The 21,018-nt window shown below is 39.9% G+C and overlaps 1 protein-coding gene across 4 annotated transcripts in view; it reads left to right on the top strand.

Annotated features, from left to right (window-relative positions):
* Positions 1–21,018, top strand: part of Fnip2 (folliculin interacting protein 2) — a 111,825-nt gene that overhangs the window by 68,566 nt on the left and 22,241 nt on the right. For all 4 annotated transcript variants that reach the window (XM_076864249.2, XM_076864247.2, XM_076864248.2 and 1 more), the window contains 7 exons: positions 2,577–2,706; positions 9,500–9,701; positions 10,025–10,113; positions 12,526–12,672; positions 12,791–12,960; positions 18,169–19,504; positions 20,538–20,694. In XM_076864249.2, the coding sequence (XP_076720364.2) occupies positions 2,577–2,706; positions 9,500–9,701; positions 10,025–10,113; positions 12,526–12,672; positions 12,791–12,960; positions 18,169–19,504; positions 20,538–20,694 (2,231 nt within the window). The remainder of the gene's footprint in view (positions 1–2,576; positions 2,707–9,499; positions 9,702–10,024; positions 10,114–12,525; positions 12,673–12,790; positions 12,961–18,168; positions 19,505–20,537; positions 20,695–21,018) is intronic.

Below are 21,018 nucleotides of genomic sequence, written 5' to 3'. Positions count from 1 at the left end.
GGTAGTGAGAACATTGTCTTTTTTATTATTCAGGGGGCTTTATAGGAATTTTATTAAAACTTAAAATGGCATTTTTGATGACCTTTTAAACTCCTAAATTAATTTTGTGGTTTGGGAATTAAAATGTGTTATGTGTAATTTGATTTGCCAATAAAATAATATGCTCGGTCTATTAAAAATGAAGTTTTCCTCTTAGACAATAATAACAGCTCTATTCATTGACCCATTAAATGCTTCTATTTTGTTGTTTTTAGAGTGTAATTACATACTAGATTAAGTCATCTTACATATTTTCAAGTTTCTAAGCAAAAACTTGAAGAGAAGAACTTTGAGTCTCATAGTGAACAAAGTCCATTGTGTTTGGGATGTAGTACCCTTTCATCCAACAGATAGAAACAGATAGAAAAGGTAGTCAGAACAATACCACCAAAAAGACAAAAACAAACTTTAAATGAAGGTTATGAAGGTTGGTTAAAAAGAGAAAATCTAAATACTGTATATACAGCTTTAGCCACAGGAAACCTTAAACAAATTCAATATGTGAATTCATCTAGAAAGTTGTTTCTCTACTGCTCTATTTCTGTTACACTTACTGATTGAGACAAACATTATTGTCCTTAACTGAATTTTTTGGCCCAGTATTCAGTGAGCATCTCATGGAACAATCTTCTAGGGTATGGTATGGGGATAGATCAGTGCTCAGAATACACATGAACCCTGATCTCATCGAATTTATAGTCAGTTAAGGAGAGATGGATGATAAACACTGAAATGTAGGCACACACTTATCAATGAAGGAAAGAAAACATATGGGGTGCCCATGAATAGCCCTCTGAAAGCATGAAATTTCAGCTGAGACTTTAATGCCAGTAGGGACTCCATGAAGTCCCCATTAAGTCTCCATGAATTCTCTGTGAGGATTTGTTCAAATACCATTTTAGGGATGGTATAGTTATTGCAAATACCTAGGTAGGAACAGACTACAGATTTGTGAATAAGGAATAGAAAATCCTTGTGAATAAGAATAGAAAAAAGACAGCCAGATTTCAGAAAGCATATCTATAATCAAAGGCTAGCTGCCTTCTTTCAGGTAAGAGGCTGAGACCAGAGGATTGCAAGTTCAAGGCCAACCTTAGCAACTTAGTGAGACCCTGTCTCAAAATAAAAAATAAAGGGACTGGAAATGTAGTTCAGTGGTAGAGCACTCCTGGGTTTAATTCCTGGTACCAAAAACAAACAAACAAACAAACCCCCCAAAAAACAGAAGGCCAGTTGTGGTGTGGAAAGGGTGATATAAGATGAACTTGGAGAAGAAACATGGGGTCGATCCCATGAATATATATTTTTTTTATATTTTGATGGGAGCATTTCCAAACATTTTCCTTTGGATGGCTGCAGAAGACAAGAGAAGGGTTATCTGCAGAATACTTCCCCCATATGTCTCCTTGCAAGTTGAAATGTGTTTGACAGCATCAAAACCTTGTGCTCTAGGCCTTAGTTCGGACCTGCGCTGGGCTTACTGTAGTCCTGTGTCAGCACAGAGTCCTGAGAGTGTTGACTGTCTGATACTATGATCACATTTTTCTGCAAAAATAAGTAAATCAATCTCAAGATTCTCCCATCAAAGAAATTATAACAGCTTCTGAGTTTTTGACTCTTAAACTTCCTCTTCCCTGTGGCAAGGTTGTTCCTTGTGATTTGCCACATTCTGTGGTTATCTTCTTCATTTCTTGGGAGTTTTTGTTTGTTTCTTCTTCTCCCTCAGAATGTGAGCTTACCGACAACCGTAGTGATTAAAGAATTTACCCCCATTACTTAAAGAAAATCATAGTCATTTTATTTTTATATTAATTACTGCAGTCTGAAATAATTTATTCCATAAGTATAAACTCATGTAAGCAAAATAAGTCATTGAAACAGAAAGCATATTTAGGAATAGAAGTTGCTCTTTGACAGACAAGGGGACTGCAGTGGTTGGAGGATAGGAGGATAAGAATTGTGTATTTGGAAATTGGGGTCCAGACACAGGCTACAATGGAAGGAAATACTTAATTTCACCTAAAAAGAAAAAATAAGAGTAATGAGGTAGTCAAGAGGTAGAAATTCTTATAAGTAAGCATGATAATGTGGCATTAGTTACCAGCTTAACAATATAAAGTTTTTATAAGAACCATGTTATCAGAAATCTGCAGTCTCCATTTGATTAATAATTTATTCTGCATAAATAATGTGGAGCCTGATAATTTATGCACATGCCTTATCTGTGATCCTTATTTCCTTTAATATGGTTTCCTTTATAAAGGATTCTTTGCTGTGTAGAAATCTTCATAAAACAAAAATTATAGACTCCCCCTGCTGGATATGATTGGTAGAACCTGAAAATTATGTTACTTAGCATGTATGTATTTTTTTTCAAAGTTTTTTGTACTAAAATACACATAACATAAAATTTGCCATCTTATCCATTTTAAATTTACAGTTCAGTGGTACTAAATACAAACCTACTGGTGTGCAGTATATAATATGTAAAGACTCATTTACCTCAGGTTTCAAATTCAAAATTTCCTTCTTCACAGCCTCACTAAGCAGCCTTTTGATCACGCCTTTCCCATCGCCAAGCTCCTCTACATCTTCTTCTAGCAGTTATCAGCGCCGTTGGCTTCGAAGTCAGACGACAAGTTTAGAGAATGGCATCTTTCCAAGGAGGTGAGTTTCAAGTTTGTTCTTGCTGGGGAAAGTGCTAGTGTAGGCAGCGTGATGAGCCCCACAGGGTGATCGCGCTTGCCTGCTGTCAGTGGGAGGAACCGGAATCTTCAAGGAGCCTCAGTGTAACCAGAAAGTTTACAAGTTAGACATTTGAAGGAGAAAATAGATTAAAGCTTACCAAAAGATTCTGATATAAAAGACACTAGGAAATATCTCAGTAGTTGTGCCATGTTTGAGCTAGGTTTGGTGTTAAAGTGAGTGTGCACTCTTTTTGAGTCCCTTACCAATGTAGCTCTTGTAAGTCATGCAGGGTGGGATAAATCTCTTCCTTGGAGTGATACGGTATTTGAAAATATGACATATTCTCTATTCATATTAGTGGTTTATTCTTATTGTAAATCTTAAATTTACCAACTGAACAGGCATCAATATAATTAAAAATATAAATGACATCAAATACTTTCTACCTTCATTTCTGTTGGTTTTGTAGTCTAAACTTCAGTTATGTCTAAAACATATATTTGATCTTAAATCAGTAGCATCTAAACTCTTCTTCTATCACCCCCAAAGGGAAGTTTTATATATAACTATAAAAATTTACTTCAATTGATTTAATAAATTAACTAGTAATGACTCCATAGGGATCTGTGAGGGTGTAAAAATGATTTGGCTATGTGCCTGCATTTAACCTTTTATGCACTGGTAGGGAAGATGATATTCACCTAAATAATGGTATAAAGAGACTACATGCTATAGGGAGGCATAAAGTGCTTTGGAACTCAAGGAAGGAGAAAACACAGTGATGGTTGCACAGGAAGTAGGGAATCCTGTGGAGGAGAGGGCACTGAAAGGATAAGCAGAGAAAGAAGAGGTTAGGGCATCTTTTCTGTTCCTGTCACAATTCTAGGGAGCAAGACAGGAAGAAAAAAGTAGAGCTGCATTATTCAATAAGGAGCTGCTTTTTGGTTGATGGACTTCCAGTGGAATGAGTAGGAGCTTGGCACTTGTTGTGAGGACAAGTCCTGCATGTTAGAACAAGTTAACCTGGGTTCTAAGCATTGCTTCTGCATCTGCATTAGTGATAATAATATTAGTTTCAGCCTAAAAGGGTTGTTCAGATGGCCAAATGAGATACAGCAAGTCAGGTGTTAGCCTGGACACAGCATATGGTGAATAGAATATTGGCCAACATGATTTGTTTGCTATTGCTACTGTTATCACTGTCATTGCTATTACTACAACTGCCAGGAGTTGGCGCCACCACCATCCCCACCCCGGCATTATGATAGCCGTGACCAGAAGAGATGGATCTTGGAAACCTTCCCCCTTAGCCATCTCTTTGCTGAAAATGCTCTTTTATTCCTTCAGGTTTATGTCCCAAGTTGAGTATAGCATTTCTCCATTCCACTCCACTGAAATCCTTCAAAATTCTAATTTGAAGTAAGGACTGGCATTGGGAATTAATCAATCTCTAGTGAATTTGTACCTAAAATAAGACTTTCACATTCAGAAAGCCTATGAATACAGTTAGGGCTGATATATAATTTGCGGGACCAGTGCAAAATAAAATGCCAGGCCTCTTGCTCAGAAAAATGCTGTTAAAGGTACTGAAAAGTAAAACTTTGCCTTTAAAAATATTACTCTAAAACATAATAGAGATAACAGTGATATGTAAATAGCAACATAAACTTATAAATTCCAAAAATATTTTTGGTATAATTGTATATACTACTATAAAAATACTTAATATGAAGTCTTGATTTATTGTAAGATTTTTCAGGCTTTTCTGCAAATTCACTATCATTGAAATTTCTACTTTAGCAACTTGTCTTTCAGTTGATATTGAAAGTGGCATTAGTCATTCCTGGCAAATTCAGAGTGGCAAATAATTTTTTATAGTTATTTAGAGAAGGATCTTTCTACTGAGGCGTTGGGATGTGACAATATTGGGATGAATGACTGATAAACTTTTGATCAGATGATTCTTGTGGAACAGTTTTCTAAAAAGATTAAGTTCTTCATACAAGTCCATTTTGTGTTAAATCTGAATTTAATTATAGATATAAATTTGTATGTGGCTATTTAATATTTCCTTTGATGTTTCCTAGAACTTGTAGTTACCTTACAAGAAACTGAATGTCCTCATAAGCTGTTCAAAATGACTGTTTATGCATTCTGTTGCTATTTCTTCAAATATGAGGAAACATTAATTTTAAAATGATCTTCCTCATTAGTAATTTGCTGATCTGAATGCTCATATAGAAACAGTGAGGTTTTTTTTCTGTCCAATACAACAGTCTTTACGTTAATATTCTACTTCTATACCTGTGAATATTGCTTTGTAATATTGCAGCAATTTTCAGAATCAGAGATGACAGCTTTTTGAAAGATTCTAATAACTCCCAATTCACTTTATTGCAGTGTCCAGGTGTATGTCTTTGCTTTGTGATAATTTACTCCTTTAAGGCTTAGGTCAGGAAGTTAAATATTTGAGTAAACTCCTTAGGGAAGGGCTCCAATGGTGGATGGACAAGCTGGCCTCTTCCCATGGTTCCTGTCAGAGGCCCTCCCTTCTTTTCTTATTCCCCTCCCATAACTGGCCACTGTTGCTTCTGCTGTTACTACTGTCATAGCCATCAGTCTGGGTCCAAGTCCAGCCTGCCATCTTGGAACCTTGTGGCACCCTGTCCTGCTTCAGATGTGTTGGTGTAAGTCTGACTGTCAGGCCTGAACCCATCCATGTGTAGACTGCTGCCCCATATCTTCCCTGCTCATGTGCAAATATCATTGTCACATTAGACTTCACTTAAAGGACACTAGTACAAAGATAAATTATTAAGAATTCAAGATGCCAATTGCAGAACATTATACCAATCCTGGGGCCTTTCTGAGAGCAGATTTAATGCCCATGAAGCCAGCCCTGAGTACAGTACGTTGAACATTGAGAATATATATGTGGAAGACATTTTGACTCGATTACCTGTACCTGAAGATCAATCTCTTCATTCAAAGGATATTGCTGTTAATCCACTCCATTTTGGCAAGTAGTGGGTAAGAAAATTAGTTTCTTACACTAGAGACAAGAGAACAGTAGGTATCAAAAATTATTATTACTTCTGACCAAGAGAAAATTTACAGTAATTGAAAACTTCTTTTTTTTTTAATCATTTTTTAATATTGTTTTTTAGTTTTAGGTGGACATAGTATATTCTATTCTTATGTGGTGCTGAGGATCGAATCCAGCCAGCACCTCATGCATGCTAGGCAAGCACTCTACCTCCGAGCCACAACCCCAGCCCCTGAAAACTTCTTTTCTAAGAGAATTAAAGGCAGTCAGGAATGATATTTGAATCCATAACAGGTGGCACCTCACTGACCTCAGGGCCCCCTGCTGTACCTGGTGATATGCTTTTGCAGCTTGGGCATTTGATAGGTGGTACCAGCAGTACTACTAGTAAGGAAAGAAAAGCCACAAAGATTGTGCCACTCAGGCCATTGAAACTTCAAAGGAGCAAGATAAAATTACCCAGAAAGCCTTTTGATTTGATTTATTAAATGGAATAAATCAGGCATGATGGTCCACACCTATTATCCCAGCTACTTGGGAGGCTAGAATGGGAGGATAACAATTTGGAGGCCAGCCTGAGCTGAAGAAGACCCTATCTCAAATGAAATGAAAGGGGCTGGTGACGTAGTTCAGTGGTTGACTGCTTGCCTAGCATGTGCAAGGCCCTGAGTTAAGTCCCCAGTACCTAGGGGAAAAAAATGATTGAACAAACCATATGAAATTGCTGATGGAATGTTCTGTGACAACAAAAATGTCAATTTCCTGTGGTCCAATGTAATTCATAAGGTTCATTGTAAGTCAAAGCTGACATAAGTAACAAGCCAAGTAGTCCTGATACAATGATAGGTTGTTGAGAAATATTAAAATAATTATAGTTTTTGCTTTATCTGTGATCTTAAAGTACTTATAATGTACATAAATGTGTATTCAGAGCATTAATTAAATTCTCTTTATAAGGAATAAGATTGTGTAGGGTGGTTGGTATTGTTTTGATATTAGACTTTCCCCAAAGCTCTTGTGTGAGATAACACAAGAAATGTAGAGGTGAAATAATTGGGGTATGAGAACCTGAACCTAATCAGTGCATTAATTTGCTAATAGGGTTCAACTGGGTGGTAACTGTAGCCAGGTAGGGTATGGCTAGAGGAGGTGGGTCTCTGGGGGTGTGCTGTTGTGGTTTATATATATATGTCCACAGTGAGAGGAGCCTCTCTCTGCTTCTTGGTGTCCATGTCTTGAGCCTCTTTGCTATGCCACTCTGCCATGAATCGATTGAGACCTTTGAAACCATGAGCACCAAATAAACTTTTCCTCCTCCAAAACTGTTCTAGTCAGGTCTTTTGATCACAATGAAAAAACTTAACTTAAACAGTGGTCTTTCTGCAACCTGGAGCCCATTAGCTGACCTGGTTGCTTCTAGCTTCTTCCCCTCAGTGCTCCAACTGTTGTAATGCCTCAGATGACATGAGCACCAGCCGACAGATGAGGAATGGGGTCAGAGTTTGGTCATTTCCAGTGCCCAGTAACTGAACCTATACTAGAGACAGAAACTCTGGGTTCTAACTCTAGCATTGTCACTAAGAAGCTTTTTGTTCCCCAGGCAATTGAGTAAGCACCCTGCCTCAGTTTGTTCATTTACAAATCAGCGTATGCACCTTACATGGTTGATGACCTGTGGGAAAAGATACATGGAAGTATTGGGCATGTATACTTAAATTTTTAAAAACATTTTTTTATTATGGAATAATTTTTTAAAATGGAATTATGATACTATGCGATCTGACTTATTCTAGTTTTCATAATGGATCCAAGACTATACTCAGTTGCTTTAGAATTTACTAGAGGATATATGTAGTGAAGCAAGGAGGGCTGCTACTGTTACAACTATGGAAGTTTTGCAGAAATTCAGCAGGTGGCGCTCTCTGCTACGTTAAACCGAGGAGAGAATTTATTGGGTAGAACTGAAGATAATGGATGAAGAATAAAGGTGCAGAGTTCAGTGTTTGTAACTGTTAGATTATTAAAGATCATGTTGGCCTAATGAAGAGTGGACTGGTATGAGAGTTTACTTTTGAAAAAGAAGAGTACATAAGTACAAGCATGTTTGACAGTACAAGCTCAGAAGAATTTTTTTGTAGACAACAGAAATAAACTAGTGCAGGAAAACAAGGTTTTAACAGAGGTATTTTAGAAAAAAATGGGGCATTGTGTGAAATCACATATTCTAAAAGATTCTCAAAGAATTTTTTCTGATGAGGACGATCTAGGGATTTCTTGAAGTGTATAGTTGATGGTTTATTATAAAATGTAACATTAATAGGCTGAGGTTGTGGCTTAGTGGTGAAGCACTTGCCTCACTCATGTGAGGCACTAGGTTCGATCCTCAGCACCACATAAAAGTAAATAAATAAAATAGATGTATTGTGTCTATCTACAACTAAAAAAAAAATTAAAAAGTAACATTTACAACCTAGAGATCGTGTGCTGCCAGTGGTGAGTCTGAAGTGAGGGCATTTTACATGCTGATCAGCCATACCTGCATCTCTGAGCACTTGGGTGAAGTTAAGGGACATAGTAGCACATCTCTGAGATTAGAACAAAATTAAAATTAGAATAAAATTTAAAATTAGCTTTTCTAACCATAAAAACTTTTTATCTGTTTATGTTTTATAAAATCTGGATGTATTTGAACTTTATAGATCATGAGTACCGCACCAAATATAGGACCAAGGACAGGAAGCTAACTGCCTTGAATTCTGCCCAGCATCAGGAACTGTTGTGTTATAAGGCAGCAGTACCCTCCTGTATTTGTCAGAGATAGAAGCTAAATGGTAGTGAGAAAGAGAAAAGAAGTTGCATACCTACCATGTGCCAGGCAGGGTGCTTTCCTTTACAATGTTATATCCTTTGCTTTAGTGTCTTTGTAGAACAAAGCAAATTAATTTTTTTATCCTCACTCTTGCTATTAGCAGCTTTGTGGCAGCTATTCTGGCTTTTCACAATAGTTAAATAAGAGATTTTGTTAGGCCATAGTAGTGAGGATTATCCTATAAGACAAATTGTGTATACATTCAGAGTTTATTCACGTCGTGGTTATTTTATCATAGAAGCAGAGTCTCAAAAGAATCATAAATTTTTGAGAATTTCACTAAAACAGAAGAGGTGATTCTTTCTGCTTGGGGAATTTCTCAGAGAGCTCAGTCAATCACATGGCTGAATCTGAGCACTGAGAGGAGTTTCATCTAGTGGTCTTAGTATCTTTGGGAAAGTTAGCCTGGAAAGCCAGTGACTATTCAAATGCAATGCCTGTGTTAGAATACTGGGTACAATTTGTCCTTTTTGACATTCTTATCTGTTGATGTCAATCAAAACAAAGGGCTTATGAATTTTGAGTGAACAGGTATTTCATACCACTCCTAAATACCACCAGTCTACAAAATGATACAGGGGGAAGGGTGAGAGTCTAACAATGGTACATTCAAATTAACTTTTGGTTTTCATTTGAGTTTCTTTTCATGTTAAAATAATAATGTGTGGCAAGCCAGTGTTCTCATTTTTCACACAGGGAATCATAAAAGAGAATGAACGGGAAGTAGATAAACTCTTTACCAAGACTCTGAGGGTTTTTGATAAGCTTTCTGAGTGTTGTCCTTGGCATGACAGTTGACCATCAGTGTGACTCATTGATGCATGGCAACTTTTCAAACTTTTTCTTCCTCCATTCAGGTCCACTGATGAGACATTTAGCTTGGCTGAAGAAACCTGTAGTTCTAATCCAGCCATAGTTAGGAGGAAGAAAATTGCCATAAGCATCATCTTTTCCCTGTGTGAGAAAGAAGAAGCGCAACGGAATTTCCAGGACTTCTTTTTTTCTCATTTCCCCCTCTTTGAATCTCACATGAACAGGCTAAAGAGTGCAATTGAAAAGGTAACAACATCATAATCTAATGTCAAATGGAGAAGTGATTATGGGGTTTTAAGGATGGCAGAATCTCTGTTTATGTTACAGATCACCTTCCTAAGGAAGTTAAGTCAGCCCTAGCAGTGATGGATCCTTAGGAACATTGATGTTAGCTACCCGATACTGGTTGCTTTAGGAAAGGAAATTATTGCTTTCTAATGACTGAAGGCATTATTACCTTGGGTGTGCTTAATTTACTATAATTCACTTTTTTAATTAATGAAGCCCAATAGATAAGTTGTAAGGTAGTTTCTTCTTTGAGTGATTGGGCTTGCTTTCTCTCTACCAAGGCCATGATCTCCTGTAGGAAGATTGCAGAGTCAAGCCTCCGTGTCCAATTTTACATCAGCCGTCTGATGGAAGCTCTGGGAGAATTCAGGTAAAGTCAAGTTTTGGCAAATCCAACAAGAAATTGATGAAGAGCAGCAGTGGCAGCAGCCATGGATTTTAGGATTATAGGGAGAATTGAAGGGCTAGTCACTTCAGTGGCTCCACCCTTCAAGATGGAAACAGACCAAATGGAGCAAAAAATTTAAATAATACAACACTAAAGAATCTTTACCCCTACCTGACAGTTCTTATATGATTGTTCTGAACAGAGTAAGTGGAGAAAACTGACATTTGGTGTGTCTTATAAGTCTGTTCATTGTCTCATGTCATCCAACAACAATTCTAGGAGTAAGCACTACTACCCCTATTTTACATCTGTGGAAAACTGAGTTCAAAGGTGCTCATCCAGAGCACATAATGGAGAGCATGCATATCAGCAACACCTATGTTCCAGTTTGCCAGCACAATTCTTGTTTGTGTCCACTGTCTTCCTGTACATGTCCTTGTCTGGATGTTACTTATCTCATCACCCACATATGTTTTCATAGGCAGTTTCTAATTAATGACCTTTGTACTCTGGAATCCACTTTTCTAGAGTCCTTGCTCCTGGTGTCTGTGTAGGAAGGTAATCTGTTCTGGGTAGCAGGTGGAATTCTCTCCCACCATGCCGAATTGAAATTGTTGCACCATCTCTTGGAGCTAGTCATGGTGGTGAATGGAATCTCACTCCAAAGTAGCCATGTAATGAGTCAAACTGTTACTCCCCAGCTGAGGGATAAAATATATTTTATAATTTCTAGAATGTTAGGACATTTTTGTGGTGCTTAAGGTATCTGCTGGTCAACTGTATAATACTGCTTACAATGAAATCATCATGATTTTTGAATGTAAAGTACTCAAGTAGCACCGTAGGCATTATCTGATGATTGTTAAGACTTAAGTCACATGTTTGAAGAATATTGTGAAGTTGTGCTTTTTGATGGCAACCTGATGATTAGTAAACCTCCCATAGTTTGTTTGGACAATACTAGAGTTACCTGTTGCTCTGCTGTGGTCAGACTCAAAGCTGGATTTTGCTTGAGTCTGGGTACTACTTTAATGAGAGTATTAATGTTTCAAGAAACTGAAAGAAAAGAACTAAAAAGCTTCACTGTGTACATAGATGGGTCTTATTTTTCAACAGTCACAACCGCCCAAAATGGTGACAGAATTAAGTTTCAGCATTTAGAGTCCTTGGTTTTACTAAATGAATTCTGGTGCTGTGTACTAGTAGCTTGTCATTGCTACCTAACTCAGCAAATACTGTGTTTTTGTATTACCAAGGTGGAATTCTCTTAGGTCCCAGTTCTTTCATATACAGTCAGAAAATCAAGTCAATATGTCTCTTCTATCTTGATTTGGGAAGGGTGGATGTGTTATCAAATCAGAGATATATTAGCCTTTTACCCCGTGGAGAGCCTAAGTTTTTCTACTCATTGAAAAAACACTTGTAACTCATATAGAGTAAAGCAGAGCCCTCCATGCCCGGCAATGAGACCTGAATTCACATCCTAACCTTGCCATTAAATATCTGTATGTCTTGGCAAAGAACCTAATCTTCTCTAGGCCTCTGTATAAAGTTAGTATGTAGTATAGTAAAGAAGAGCAACTTCTATAGGTTTTTTCCTATAAAATAAATAGAGTGCTTTAACTAACAAAATCAAAACATTATTCAGAAATTGGGAGAGTTGAATTAACTGATCACGTTTTTTATATAATATATACTTTCTCCCTATGTCTCCTTTACTATAAAAATTGTTGTATGATACCCCACAAATATGTATTTTTATGTTTTATGTATAGGTTAAAATATATTAAAATTTAAGTAGTTGTAGTTTCTGAAACAGGATATGGTGAAAATAAATTGTTTTTACAATGAATATTTTATGTTAGAGAGTTGGCATACTTTTTCTGTAAGGGGTATCTGTCACATCTATTCAATTTTACCATCATCCTACAAAAGTAGCATTAGATAGTATGTCAGTGAATGAGTATGTGTGTGTCCCAGCAAAGCTTTATTTACATAAAATATAGGAGTCTGATTTGTCCTGTAGTTCATACTTTGCTAATCCCTTATATATATTTCTTGAATCTCTTAAGGACTGCAGAGATCCAAATTTTTCTCCTTTATTCTTTCTTTGTCTTTTTTGGTACCAAGAATTCAACCCAGGGTCCCTTAACTACTGAGCCACATCCCCAGCCCTTTTTTATTTAGAGACTGAGTCTCCCTACAGCCTCACTAAGTTGCTGAGGCAGACTTCAAACCTATGATCTTCCTGCCTCAGCTTCCCAAGCCTCTGGGGTTATAGGCATGTGCCACCATGCCCCATTCTCCTGTGTTCTTTTGTACCTAGATTATCTTAAAATATTTGTGACTGTTTTATGCATCCCTTCTCTCTCTCTTTCTCTCTCTCTCCTATAGAGGGACTATCTGGAATTTATATTCTGTTCCAAGGATATCTGAACCAGTATGGCTTACTATGATGTCAAACACTTTGGAAAAAACCCAGCTCTGCCAGCGCTTTCTCAAGGAGTTTACACTTCTGATAGAACAAATCAACAAAAATCAGTAAGCTTCAACTCTCTGGAGGCTTGTATGTGAATTCTGTAGCCAGTGCATGTGCTGCATAAGACATGCCTCATCCTGTATTGACTAATCTGGTTGTATTTTCTTCCATTTCTCCAAGGTTTTTTGCTGCCTTACTGACTGCAGTGTTAACCTACCACCTGGCTTGGGTACCAACTGTCATGCCTGTTGATCACCCTCCCATTAAGGCCTTCTCAGAGAAACGTACCTCTCAATCAGTGAACATGCTGGCCAAAACACATCCGTACAATCCTCTCTGGGCACAGCTGGGTTAGTACCTCATTTGACTGTTCAGATAACATAGGGGCAAAATTGGAAAAATGCTACAATTTATAGCTTATATGGACTGTCCAAACCAGTAATTCAAAAATTGTCACTGAGCAGGGAAAGAATAGAAGAGTGACCCACAGAATCTAATTGTCAGACTACTACCTTCGTTTCTTTTCCCCTACTGATAGCTTTGTTCTTTTAAAGGAATATGGGCAGCCATTCTCCATTTCACAGTGCCTGTTCACTCTAGCACACGATTTCTTAACCTCAGCACTATTGACACTTTGGGCCAGATAATTCTTTATTAGTTGAGTTGTGTGGGGGTAGGAAGAGAGCATCTTAGGCATTGTGGGATGTTTAACAGCACCCCTGAACTCTGTTTTATAGATACCAGTAGAACCCAAAGTTGTAACAATTAAAAAATGTCTTAAGACACTGTCAGATGTTCCTGGGAGAGGGGCAGCTAAACAAACCCTGTTTGATAACCACTGTGCTAGAGGGTGGCTCAGATGGGAAAAGAATAAGACAAAGAGGAAAGTAGAGGCATGCTATAATCTTGTCAGTAATAGCATAAGTAGAAATTAGAGGTGATATTGACTTTCTCAAACTTGTCCTGAGGCATGGCATGGGATTCTATACCATGGTTGGTGGGTGGTTGTAGAGTTTGGGGTTTGTGAGAATAGGGTTTGCATATTTGGGCTCCTGTGGAGAAGAGGCATCTCTAGAGCCTCACACGCTCTATACCAGACCTGTGCTGCACATGGGAGGGGAAGTGGAATACCTCTGGGAGCTGGCGGTCTCACAGACAAAGCAGATCCATATTCACGTGACTAAAGAGCATCCTGCTTATGGCTTTAATAAGGGTGTACAAAGGGATGCAGGAGACAGTACAGTAGGAGGTGAGGAACTTGGGGGCCAGCAGCCTACTGCTGGGTCTCAGCCTCCACTGGCAAGTCACTTAGTTTCTCTGTGCCTGTTGTTGTTTCTTCTTCTACTTCTCCTCTTCTTCCTTTCCTCCTCTTCCCCTACCTTTTCCTCTCCTCCTCCTCCTCCTCCTCTTCCTCTTTTTTCTCTTCCTCTTCTTCCCCTCCTCTCCTCATTTGCCAGGCAAGCACTTCACCACTAAGCCACACCCCAGCCTCATGCTTACTTCTGCATTTGTCAGATTATCAAGTGGGGTGGTGATGGGACTTACTTCCTGGTTGCTGTGGGGATTGGAATGGCTGTATAAAGCACTGTTGTTATGTTGCTACTGCAAATTTATATTGCGGGGTCCCTAGAGAGAAAGAAAGAGTATGAGGGGGATTTTCAGGGAAGGCTGTACTTGAGGAAATGTAAAATGGAATTTTCCAGAAAGAAGAAGGGGAAGGAAAAAAAAAAAAAACTAGGGAAGAGCGCTCCAGTCTTAGAAAACAGCATATTTAAATAACAATATCAAAAGCTGAAGCAATGAGCCAAGCACCCTTTTAAGTGCTTTTTACCCATTAATTCATGTGTACACTCCTACCCTATTACTATTATTCTTTTTTTTTTTTTTAAGTATTTTTCAGTTGTAGAGGATTGAACCCTGTGTCTCACATGTGCTAGGCAAGCATTCTACTACTGAGCTACAACCCCACCCCTATTGTCCTTATTTTAGAGCAATAAAAATATCTTCTTGTCCTTGTGCCCTTGGTCATGAGATGTGTAAGAAGGAATATGTAAATCTCATGGTGGGAAGAGGAGTGTTAATAGATGTATTCTAAATGGATTAAAGAATCTGTGTATATTTAAGCCATTTTAATACAATACTTTAATACAGCCAGCTCCCAGTATTAAAGTATTGTATTAAGTATTAAATACTAGAACGTGCCTGGCTCAGCCTTGCTCATACAATTCTTCCTTGGGAGGGTAGAAGGTTGTTCTTGTTATGGGACAGTAGCCTTTTAAAAATGTAGTATTAAATGGTGAAGGAAAGGGGGCTGGATATTAAGGAAATATAGTATCTCAAGCTGCCAGGTCACCAATTTAAAAACAATGCTAATTAAGCAGTTTGCATTTAATTAGATAAATATATTTATAATTAGGCATGCTTCTCATTTGCAGCTGAACTAATTGGGAGCCATTAATTCCCTGTTTTCAGCATAACAAGGCAAAATCCCTTCCTGTGGGTTCACATTTGTCATTTTTCATTGCAGATCATGTGTTATTGAAGGTCTTCAATTCTTCCTTCCCCCAAACAATCCAGTAGGGGTCTGGCTATTGATTAGAGTAGTGTGAGGAGGAGACAAGGCCCTGGTGCAAGAGAGGATGTGCTAGCTTCGGAAAGCCAAGTGTGAATGATGGTTGAAGTAGAAAAGATTCTGTCTGGAATCATTTCAAAGACTTAACTCAGAGCTCGCCAGGACAGTTAGCACCACGGTGCCTACCATTCTGTATGGCTTCTCAGTGCTTCCCGGCCAGGGAGGGTTGAAGACAGAAGGTGCAGCCCCTTGTTTTCACTCTCAGGAGCTTAGTGATCTGTGTCTCTACCTCACACAGCCCCTCTTGAAAGGGCTTTTCCACAGTGAGGATCACTACCCACTAGTGGGCTGCGGAAGCAATTTAGTGGGTTGAAAGGCATCTTAGAGGTATAATTTTTGTATAATGTGAGTTCCAGAGGGCATATGAGGCTGCTCTGTAAAATGTGCTTCTTTGTTAGCATGAGGACACAAAGTTTGAAAGCTACTCTATGGTGACACGGATGAAAGAGTCTCCTGTCTGCCTCCTTTGGATTTAATCAATGTCAAGGGTTTGTGGAAACAGAATGCAGCTTTTCTTCTTAAAAGATGTTTCATTTATTTGGGGCGGGGGCAATGTTTGAATTGCTTTTTCATTTTTCTACCTAAAGTTTAAGTTACATTTTTCAGAAAGCAGTAAAATTAGACTTTAAATTAGCTAAAAGAAAAAAGAAAATCACCACCTGGTCAGAAGTTGAGTAACCACATTTAAATAAGCCAGGCTCACAAGAGAAATTAGAAGATATCTTGAGTTAGTGATACAGAGATGCTGCAGGGGTGGGAGCCCTTTGCAGGGGCTCCAAGCAGACAGGTGAGCACAGTGGTGACCAATCAGCACACCTGGCTTCAGTCTCCTCCCTCACATGCTCCCGTATCCACCAGCCTTTGTTTGTTCCTCTGTCTTTACCCCGCTCCTGCGTTCTTGTGGCTCCCTGCCCTGATGTTTTCTGCCCTCTGCTTCTAGTTTCTATTCCTGTCATTGTTTCCCTCTAGACCTGTTTTCTTTTCCTCTCCCTGTCTCCTGGGTGCTTTCTTTTCCCCGTCTTTTGCCCCCTTGGCTTTTGGCTGTACTCTAAAGCCCTGTGGTTCATTCCTCTCTAACTTACTGCGCCTCTCTCCTTTCCCCTCTTCGCCTTCCTTCCCTTCTCACCTTTCTCTTCTGTAGTTTTCTCTCTTCCTCCACTCGCTGTCACTGCCTTCTCTCTGCCTCTTAATTCTTCCTTTTTTCTTCTGCTTTGCCTCTGATTTCTGTCTTTTTCCTTAAATTTTCATTAATTAAGGTAAAAACATGTCACGTACAGTTTATCATCTTAACTGTCTCTGAGTATACAGTTTGATAGTGTTAAGTATGTTCACCTTATTGTGTAACTTCTTTATTTTTAAAAATCATCCTCATGAAAACAAAGCAGTCTTCTCTGAAATTAGTAGCTTCATTAGTCCAGGACTCAAAAATTGCCTTCTAGTCAAGAGCCAATAAATCTTTGATTTTTATGGGTCTATCATTTTAATGATGCATTATTTTATGAAATTTGTCCCTAAAGTGATAACATTCATTGCTTTCATTACTTTATATACTTCATTATAAATTTTAATAACTTCCTTTTTTAAATTTTTTACTACTTATTCCTTGGTCATTAAAACTCACAATACTAAAAGTTAAATGGATTGTTAAAAAATAATACTGTCATTCTGAGCAGCTTTTCTCGTGTGGTTTGTTATACCAGATTTTGAAAGTGTTAATTAATTACTCCTTAATTAACATTTAACAGAAATGTCCCATAAATTTCTGAAGTGACTATAATATGGGCACATACAGTCAGAGGAGAGTAACAGAATGTGCTCTTGGTCTATGAGATTTTCTCAAACAAAAGCCTGAGCATCACACTACAGTCCCTGAATCACTCTTTTCTTTTTTAGGATGATTCCTTAGTGAGTAGCAAAAGCTCTATTAGCTTACAATCTAGTCTTTTTATAGAGAGGATGTTTTTTATTATTTCTGTCATGTTCTTTAAGTGTTCTGAGGAGCCATACACTAGGGAATACTCTCCAAAAGATGTACTTCCTTGTGGTTCCCCAGGGAGAAGCACTTTTGATGGGTTCTCATAACTTTTTTCTTTTTCTTCCTTTTTTGGTACTGGGGAATGAACTCAGGGGCACTTGACCACTAAGCCACATCCCCAGCCCTATTTTGTATTTTATTAGAGACAGGGTCTCATTGAGTTGCTTAGCGCCTCACTTTTGCTGAGGCTGACTTTGAACTCACGATCCTCCTGTCTCCACCTCCTGAGCTGCTGGGATTACAGGCGTGCGCCACTGAGCCTGCCCTCAAAACTTTTTCTTCAGCCTTAATCTATTAACTTTAGGTAGTTTTTTCTAATATATGTTTTTATAAATACCCTACTGCCTCTCTTTGGCACATATATACCTCAGATATATACTCATCTGAGGGTATTTATAAGGGCATATACTAGAAAATAAAAACTTCCAAAGTGTTTATTTGTAAATGTTTACCATATAGCAACTTTTTTTAAAAAACTTAGTATCTTTTTTGGTTTTGATTTCTTCCAGTGTTCTGGTTATCTTTTAATGGTTTCTGACTCCAGGTTGGTATGGCAGATATAATGAACAGTTCCAGTCCAGTCAGTCAATGTTGTGTTCAGTCTGGTTGCATATTGAGAGCACTGGTCTTAGCCCTCCTTGGGCCAGCTTGCTGGCCAGCAGGCCTCATGAGCACAGCACCACCACTGCCAGGCACCAAGGTAGTGGCTGCCTCTTCATTCTGGAGGAAAACGAAAACATGGTCATTTCTAGAAATTAGAAATCAGGTTTATCTGAGGAAGTAATTCTAGGTTGGCATTCTTAGTTATCTGTTCTACTCTTGTCAAGACTGATATATTGATGCATGCTAACCCAAAAGGACTTTGTCTTGGTGTCCATCTTGACTCTCTAGGTGACCTTTATGGAGCTATAGGCTCTCCAGTAAGACTGACTCGCACCGTGGTGGTGGGGAAGCAGAAGGATTTGGTCCAGCGCATTCTTTACGTCCTGACCTACTTTCTCCGTTGCTCTGAGCTACAAGAGAACCAGCTGACCTGGAGTGGGAATCACAGTGAAGGTGACCAAGTTATAAATGGGAGCAAGATTGTAACAGCCTTGGAGAAAGGAGAGGTGGAGGAGTCCGAGTATGTGGTAGTGACAGTGAGAAATGAGCCTGCTCTGGTACCCCCCATCCTACCAACAGCAATGACTGAGAGAAGGAGCCCCGGGCCCACAGGGTTAGCTGGGACTCCAGAGGGCACTGACATTAGAGACCTGGATCCCAGACCTGACAAAGAAGGAAAGAAGAGGCCAGACCAGGGATCTGAGGCTCATAGCATGGGATTCCAAGAGCCAGAATTAGACAGTTCTTGGAAACCTCATCCCCTTTGTGGGGATGAAGGAAGTGAAAAAGAGGCACCATATGATGTCCCTTCGAGGTTTCCCAGGTGTGCCATTCCAGGGGCAGAAAAGATCAGCCGGCCAGCTGCCAACGAGGAGCTGAAAGAGGAGATAACTAAGAAGCTACCTGAGCGGTCAGCAGCCTGGCCTTGCCCTTGTCCTGACAGACATTCCCGAGAGAACTCTCCAGTAGAAAAGGTCACTTTCCAAATTGGAAGCTCCCTATCTCCAGAGTCTGACTTTGAAAGCCGCACCAAAAAAATGGAGGAGCGGCTGAAGGCCTGTGGACAATACCCAGAAGTGGCCAGTATCTCAGCCGAGTCCAGTGTGGCTGCTGACGTGGCTGAGAGCCAGCAGGTTTCTAGGTGCTCCTTCAAGCCTGGCTTTCAAAAGAATTTCTGCTGTCCTCAGAATCGATCTTCTGACGGAGAGGAAGGTGAATCTGACAGAGGTTTTGCTGAGGACAGAGGTATGAGACCTGACGTGGCAGCAGATGCTGGGCAGCTCAGCCAAGCTGTTCCCACTGACAGTGCAGCGGGAACTGGAAGGAGAACACTGGAGACAGCTAGAGGTTTGTATTTGAAAGATGTGGAAGGACCTTCATTAGAGCCTGCCCCCGACAGGTGTGTCCAGCAGGACTCTGGCCTCTTGGTTGCTGCAGATGTCCCCTGTGGGGATGCCGATAGGAAGGCTGACTTCAGGATCGAAGGAGACATTCCCAGAAACGAAAGCTCGGATAGCGCTCTTGGAGACAGTGACGATGAAGCATGTGCTTCAGCCACATTGGATCTAGATCACAGTGGTGACAGGACTGAAGGGACCTTAGAAGTGGAGCTGCCTCTGCCAAGGTAATGCTGGCAGGCTGGGAAGCAGAGGGGACTGGGATCTAGTGTGTTCCTGGCCTGACACTGTGATCATGGTGGCTACTGTGGGCTACTTTACACATGGTACTTTTCTTTTTCTCTCAAAATATTAGAATTGTTACCAAATAAATCAATACAAAAGTTTTCCAACCTGGGCTGGGGCTGTAGCTCAATGCTTGCCTAGCATGTGTGAGGCACTGGGTTCTATCCTTAGCACCGCATAAAAAACTAAACAAATAAAGGCACGCTGTCCATCTACAACTGTAAAAAATAAAAATAAAAAGTTTTCCAACCTGCTCCTCCTCCAAGGAGGCTCACTAGCTCAGGGTGGCACATCTCTCTAAGGGAGTACCAGGGGTTGTCTCTGCAGCTCTTCTGACATTTGGGGAAAGGTAAGGGAGGTGGTATGCGGAACAGGGAATCTAATTCTCTGTGGTCACATGGAAGGTAGATGGCTGGCAGCAGATGCCTTGACTCAGAGGTGGTGGATCACGCTTGCTGCGGGCCTCCTCTCCTGCTGCTCAGAGCAGCGTGAGGTGGTTGGGAAACAACACCTCTTCCTTAACACTCCGTCAGGTTGATTATTTGGTCTGTGATGACTGAAAGCAGTAATTAGAGATTTCTTCTGTTCTTCCACACTGCTGTGAGTACCACCCTATGCAGATAGGTCAAATTCCTAAAGCCAGACTCTTGGCAAGAGCCCCCCTCCCTCCCAGACCTCCTCTTTCACTATTTTGACAGACGTCTGGTGGAACGTATGAGGTCCAAGAGCAAAATCTTAACTGGTTGTGGAAATACTTTGTTTTTTTTTTCCAGGCTTCCATTTTTAAAGAAAACTCCCTTTTATTAGTCTCACTCTCCTTCTTTTCTTATGCCAATGATCAACTTGCGGGAGGATTAGTAAAAAGTCAACCACCCTGAATCCGTTTTATTTACTTGTGTCATTGCAAAGACAATGCAAAGAAGAAAGTACCTGTGTTTTTAACTGTGTGTTTTAATGTGCCAAATATTGTTTTAGGTCTCAAAGCATCAGCAACCCAAATGTAAGAAACTTTGGCCGCTCTCTCCTGGCGGGTTACTGCCCCTCATACATGCCTGATCTGGTGCTTCATGGGACCAGCAGTGATGAGAAGCTGAAGCAGTGCCTGGTGGCTGATCTTATCCACACAGTGCATGTAAGTGACCCCAGCTTGGAGCCACTGGCCACTGAAAAGGTGTTGGCCGAGGCTGTGGCCAGCAACAGGTGTTTAGAATAAAGAGCCTTCAATTAAGGGATTGTTTTTAGAGATGTGACCAGGGTTACGGGAACCCACAAGGGCTGGTGAAGCACCCAGAGACAGGCTATAAGCACGCCTGGGCCAGAAGAAGTAAAGGGAGGGATCGTGACAGCAGAGCTGTGGAGAGCTGAAGCCTGGGAGAGGGGCTGCTGGCTGCAGTCTCCCCTCCCATCCTCTCATCCTCCTATTGGCTGAGTCCAGCTGGAGGCCAGAGAGCAAGAG

The sequence above is a fragment of the Callospermophilus lateralis genome, chromosome 8 (assembly GCF_048772815.1).
Source record: "Callospermophilus lateralis isolate mCalLat2 chromosome 8, mCalLat2.hap1, whole genome shotgun sequence".
Lineage (NCBI taxonomy): Eukaryota > Metazoa > Chordata > Mammalia > Rodentia > Sciuridae > Callospermophilus > Callospermophilus lateralis.
This window is presented reverse-complemented; position numbering and strand designations above follow the sequence as displayed.